The sequence below is a fragment of the Quercus suber genome, unplaced genomic scaffold, assembly GCF_002906115.3.
Source record: "Quercus suber isolate HL8 unplaced genomic scaffold, Cork oak 2.0 scaffold_218, whole genome shotgun sequence".
Taxonomy (NCBI): domain Eukaryota; kingdom Viridiplantae; phylum Streptophyta; class Magnoliopsida; order Fagales; family Fagaceae; genus Quercus; species Quercus suber.
In genome coordinates this window covers 1,002,899-1,009,520 of record NW_027069676.1, presented here as the reverse complement: position 1 = coordinate 1,009,520, position 6,622 = coordinate 1,002,899, and the positions used below count along the sequence as shown (strand labels likewise).

The 6,622-nt window shown below is 33.9% G+C and overlaps 1 protein-coding gene and 1 non-coding gene across 2 annotated transcripts; one reads left to right on the top strand and one right to left on the bottom strand.

Moving 5' to 3' along the window:
• Positions 1-293: 293 nt before the first annotated feature.
• Positions 294-4,418, bottom strand: LOC112024871 (3-oxoacyl-[acyl-carrier-protein] synthase I, chloroplastic). The gene is made up of 8 exons (XM_024057522.2): positions 4,026-4,418; positions 2,216-2,571; positions 1,699-2,130; positions 1,396-1,569; positions 1,167-1,280; positions 943-1,044; positions 769-835; positions 294-589 (listed from the first exon to the last, which is right to left on the bottom strand). The coding sequence occupies exons 1-8, from the start codon at positions 4,189-4,191 to the stop codon at positions 522-524; spliced, it is 1,479 nt and encodes a 492-aa protein (XP_023913290.1). The 5' UTR covers positions 4,192-4,418; the 3' UTR covers positions 294-521.
• A 1,815-nt stretch (positions 4,419-6,233) lies between these two features.
• On the top strand, positions 6,234-6,307 carry TRNAV-AAC (transfer RNA valine (anticodon AAC)). The gene has a single exon. It is a non-coding gene; the product is annotated as a tRNA-Val (tRNA).
• The last annotated feature ends 315 nt before the right edge of the window (positions 6,308-6,622 follow it).

Genomic DNA, 6,622 nt, shown 5'->3' with positions numbered 1-6,622 from the left:
TGGACCGTCTCTTTTAGAGACTTTGACACAGAATGAACAAAACAAGAAAGGCTTGGAAGGGTCTCAATGCCATGAACTCTTAGAAGTAAACTGGATCCATGAACAAAATCAATTTATTTATTTTTCTTTTATGTGTCCTTGTAATTTCAGCTATAATGTCATTTAAAGTTTGTATCCATCAGTCCATAGGCAAAAACATACTTGTTTTCCTGAATCTGACAAGTCATACCCACTAGACATGAGTCTGTAACAATAGAATCCAAAATTCCATTCTTAGCAAATAAGCCCACAAATACACAAGAACAACAAAGAGAAATTTGGCATGAATATTTTATTCACTGAAAAAAAAATCACTAAATCTGAATCATCAAAACAATGATGAAGGGAACATTGCCTTCAGGACTCATTATAGCACACTTGATTGCAATACTCATGTAAACGCTTTTATCCTTCCAACAACTTTAACATCTCAAAATTGATGATTCTAATTATAGAAAGGTGAAGGGGGGGTTGAGTTTTATTTAGGGTGTGAAGGGGGCAAAGACAACCACTGAATTGTGCCCACCAAAGCCAAATGAGTTCGAGATAGCTGCAGAAAATCGAAAATTTTGATTAGTCAAATATTGGAATAAATGTACCATTATGTCATCATTCAGATACTATTAACATAAAATGATAAAGAAAAACTGCTTCTTGTTGCAAAATATTATTGAAAGCAATTCATCAACTTCCCTACAAAACAAACACGCACAAAGGTTATTGACATACCAACATTCACTTCATGCTTCTTCTTTACGTTTGGGACAGTGTCGATTGTAACATCAGGCTCCAAGTTCTACAAAAGAAATAAAAATATACGAACATGAAATGCATTAAGAAACCATTGGAATTAGCTAAAATGACGCATATGAATATGAGAAATCAAGGAATAAGGTGTAGTACATTTTGGTTAATAGTTGGATGCAACCAGCCAGTGTTAATTGCTTTTATAGTTGCTATGGCCTCCAACCCACCAGCAGCACCAAGGCCATGTCCAATCATTGACTGAAACAAGGAAAACAACAACAAATTAGCTATTTTTCACTTTAGACCATTTAATTTGGTGAATATGTTCTCATTAAAAGACTTGAATTGGTTTCACATGGAATGGCCTTTAGGTTTCTTGCCTTAGTCCCATTCATCTTTATCTCTGATGTGTCCTTGAAAACCTTCTTGATTGCATTGATCTCAGCCAAATCCCCTGCTAGTGTAGATGTTGCATGAGCATTCACATAGTTCACCTGCAAATCATAAATTTAAAATGATTATATATATCAGAATGTATATGACCTTATAGAATATCTCAATATAGATGTTGAGAAATACTTTAGCCTTGAGGTCAATGAGTAGTTTTACCTCTTCAGGAGAAACTCCAGCATCTTCTAAACTCTTCTTTATACAAGATGAAACTCCAAGGCCATCTGACCTAGGATCAGTCATGTGATGAGCATCACATGTTATAGCACCACCTAAATACTCTGCATATATTTTAGCTCCTCTTTTCATTGCACTCTCCAAGCTCTCCATAATCTTTTTGGTTTACAAAAAATTAGTATTGTTAGAAGTATAAGATTTAGACAAACTATTGTTAGGACAGGAAGAAAATACATGAGCTAAATCGCATTAAATTGAAAGAACGTTGTATGATTGTATAAGTACCAGCACTCCAGCACCCTCTCCCATGACAAAACCATCACGATCTTTGTCCCATGGTCTCGAAGCTCCCTGGGGTTCACCATTTCTCTGAGACAAAGCCCGGCAAGCTATAAACCCAGCAACCCCAGTAGGCATGACTGCAGCCTCAGTCCCACCAGCTACCATGATTTCTGCCTCACCTTTTCTAATGTGATTAGCAGCTGAAAAGAAGCAGTAATTTGCCGTTGCACAAGCAGTTGAAATGGAGTAATTAGGTCCCATTAAGCCAGTGTCTATAGCTAACAATGCTGAACCCATGTTGGTGATAGAATAAGGAATGAAGAATGGTGTGATTTTCTTATATCCCTTTTGGATTAGAGCTTCCACTCCAGTGCTGAAAGCTGTTAAGCCTCCCATGCCTGTTCCCACTAGAACTCCAATTTTTGTTCTATCCATCTGCAGGGCATGCAAAATGATAAATCTATAATGCTTAATGTACAAGCTGATAAAACTACAATGTGCTGCTCATAGAATGACAAACTTTTTCAAGAACTTCAGTTCCAAGGTTGGCATCTTCAAGGGCCCTCTTGCCGCCAACTAAACAGTACCTCCAGGAATCATCAAGCCGGCGATCATTCTTCCCATCAATGTAGCCTTTGGAAGAAAAACCACGAATCTGACCTGCAAACCGGACGGAGAAGTTTGATGCATCAAACCTGTCAATTAGGCTAATCCCACTCTCCCCCTCAAGAAGTTTGTTATAGAATGTATCAATATCATTGCCAAAAACCGAAACAAGGCCCATTCCTGTTATGACAACACGTTTTTTAGGATCCGTTTCCCGTGTGGGAGCTGAAATTGTTGAAGCTTGGGCCTTAATTATTCTGCATTTTGGAGCTAAGAATGGGAAATAAAAAACAAGTTAGTAATAATCCAAGATAATGCCCTGCTAGACGTCAAGCTTGAAAGAAACATGTATAATACATAATCAACCATTACAAAAAAAAAAAAAAAAAAAAAGAGTGGCTGAATTAAAAGAAGATAAATCAAGAATAAGCACATTTAGAAATTGCAAACAGTATCTATAAAGAAGAACATTAAAGTGCACCAGCCAAAACGGTGGCTATTAAATGTTGCAATTAGGGAGACAAAGTGAGGGTGGAAATTAGTCAACAAAATATAGCTAGAACATGATGTTGCTGGCCCCGATTAGTTTGATGAGGCATTGCGAAATACTCATTCCATGTTGCTACAATGATGGGGAGAGTTCCAGATACTCCCATTTCTGTCATTGCAAACAAGGTAAGGAAAGATATGATAGACAGGGATTGGATATACTTCATCTACAAGGTACACAATTTAAGAGGTGTAAAACCCAAAATATTGTTTTGGCTTTTCTCAATATCAGATACATTTTACATCAGAGAACTTCATTCTCATGGTTGAGTGATATACATTTCACCATGTACCCCTACCAAGTGCACAAGACCTTAAATTGTCATTTAAAGAGCAATCCAAAAAGTTTATAGAAAGAAGTAGAACTCACCAAAGAGAGATCATTAGAGCATCCTAGTGAGGTTGCTAAATTGACAAAAAAGACAATTTAGCAACCAATTCTCCAAAATTGTGGCTACATCAAAGCAGCTAAACTTTAAAAAAATTTAACTTTGAGCTACAGTTGGCTGCTATATGCCTATAGCAGTCCACCCCAAAACTCAAAACAAAAAATAATATTTTAATGTGGAGTGTTAAAAAAAAAGAGTATTTTAATGTATTGATGGTTGTGGTTGTTGGTTATTGTGTTAGATATATTATTTTATTGTGTTATTTATATTATTTTAATGTGTTGAATGTTAATATAAAACCTTTGCTGTAAAGTGTATTATAAAGTGGGTTATTAAAATAGATAACATTTTTAGATGTTTTACTGTGAATGCTCATCCAATATCAACTATATCTGCTCTCATACCAATAAAATACGTAACAAAATTCGGTAAAAGCAATACATAATAAATAGGAAGATATGAACTTTACAATTGGGAAAAAAAGAACATAGGACTGAAAAGTCACAAACATTCAGGAAAATCTAATGGCCAATTGAGATTAGGCCTAATTAAAAAGTAGGTTTGGAAGATAAAGCAATTCCTTTTTTTAGCTTTTTAGTGGCTTCCCTTCTATTTTATAATCACATGGATCTCTTCCAAAATCACTATAGGTTTGGTTTTCCATGCTTAGTAAACTACATTGATGCTTAACAAACATTATACTCTCTAAGCAAAAAAAAAAAAAAAAAAAAAAAACACACACACACACACACACACATTTAAAACTTGGAAACCGTAGAATCTTACCTCTAGTAGAAATCAACCAACTTGCACTGGGCCTCGTTGAAGCAATTGGCATGTTGGCACTCGGCCTAAGCCCACTATACTGAACCAAAGAAGCCCCATTACTTCCAGACTCTCTAGCTCTAAGCAGCACACCAGAAGAAGAAATACCAGCTGCAATGCCTGCCATCTCTTTTTCCCTCTTGCTTTTTTGCTGAAAGGGGTAGGATAGATGTGATAGATATAGAGAAAGTGGGATCAAAGCATTGGGTTTTCAGTGAAGACTGCTAACCAAGACACAGCTTTTTTGTTGTTGTTGTTGGCTTTTGTATACTTGGGTTGGAAAGTCCTCCACTTCTTTTTATGCTTTTTTATAGGTAGTGAAACAAAACCTTGGCGATGATAGCAAAACAATGGCTTTGAATTTCCCTCACTTTCTTTCAACCTCTTAACTACTTCAAACAACCACGTAGTAAGTGTGATCGGACACTGCATGTGTGTACTTTGATGAGCTTAAACTGTTCTTGCGGCTGTTAACTTGTTGCCTCTATGTTTGGTTGAGAAAGGATAGGACAACTGTTTTATTACAACATTTTTCCTAATGTGAATGCATACTTGCCTGCAAAGATATTGACTCGTCTATTTCTATTATACATCAGTCACAACAAATCGAATCAAAATAATAACAGATGTTACAAAAATTTGAATGATGCTACAGCTATTATAATTTTATTACCTACATCTTACAAATTGATGTATAACAAAAACTAAATTCAAGATATTTTACCTATAATTGGAATAGAGCTCTTTGGTGTCCATTTTATTATAATATCAAATATAACATATTAATTAATTGAAAGTGATTGAATCAAAATCCAAAATAATGAGGATAAAAAGTAAATTGAATAAACCTGGCACCTCCCGGAGTCTATAATTTAAATCACCATTCCCATATTTGTAACTGATTATAAATATGAAAAAAAAAAAATCAATAACTCTCAAAAAGATTCTTGGTCTCCGATCTTTTATCTTTTGAAAATAGCCCTATTATTTAATTTAATGAGATTTAATACAAATTCAAAATAATAATGACATATAAAAATAAAGTGAATAATTTAATATCACCCAAAAAAAAAAAACCCCACTGACACCATTTAGCTCTCTTTCTCTAATTTCGTTTTTCTTTGCATTTAGCTTTAATTGAGGGATAAAACAGAAAGATTGAGAAAAAACTTCAAGTATTATCCGTAAGAAGGAAAATTATACAATATTTCAGAAATATAATAATGTTGCCATTCTCATCTTACATGAATAATGAATCTCGCTATGAATTTATGTGATGAAAAAGTAGTATTATGTTATGGAGTACAATATTATTTTACTCTTGAAATATTATACAATTACTTGTGTGAGTAAACTAATATATATATATATATACACACACTAATTACATTATTATCATTTCAATTTGTATGCTCTTTATAGTGAATGGATTGTTTTGATATTTTTCTAAACAATTCTTCTACAACTATATAGTTTATCACAACTTTCATATGTATCAACTTGTTACTAGATTACATCACTTATATATGGATTCAACTTAGATAGTTTGCGAAAAATAATACAAATTATACAATCACGATAAGATACCCAATACTTATATTCTTTCAATCCCCCTTAAAAAGGAGCTGCTCTTAAAAAAAAAAAAAAAAAAAAAAAAAAAACGGCTTTAATTTCTATCGAATTCAACTCTGACAAATTTATTAATTATTCCCACAGCCACAACAAGAACAGGTCTGCATTAAATATGGGCTCTACATCTCTTCTCGTGGCTTGCCTAATTAATCTCACGTACCGACTTTCGGATTTTTTTTTTTCAAAAAAATAAAATATCTGTTTCCTTTTCCTATTCTTGCAACCATATCTTTTTATTATTTTTTTTTATTTTTTTATAATTTGATAGTTATAATGGTAGAATAGAAATTTCAATTGTAAATATCTCTATTGGCATGCATTTGACAGTACCAAATACTAATAAGTTGAGTTACAAAGATCTTAACAACCATACCCCAATTATTACAACTCCAATTTTGTAATAGCCATAAATGGTAAATATAATACTCATCTGACGTTTATATAGCATACAGTCCGTGGCTTGGTTCATTTCTGCCATGGTAATCAATCTAGCCCATATTTACCTATAATTAATTAAATTCCGATACTCTTCACAAAGGTGTCGTGGTGTAGTTGGTTATCACGTCAGTCTAACACACTGAAGGTCTCCGGTTCGAACCCGGGCCACGCCATTTTCTTTATTGGTTTTTGTTTTTTTTTTTCCCTAGACTTACTGAGCTGGGCTTTTCTGTGACTGGCCCATCTAAAATTTTCAAAAAGGTAAGTAAATCCTTAATAAGCCAACCCAAATTAACTAGGCTCAGACTAAAATTTTAAAGCACCGTAGTGTGATGACCAGCCCAACTAACTTCAATCCCTTCACAACAGCCCAACAATTTTTCCTCCACAATAAAAGAGAGTAAATTTTATTATACCATAAATTATGTTAAATCATTATGTAAGGCCTCAGCTTAGGAAGCTAGGGTTTTCCTCCAACCAACACAATC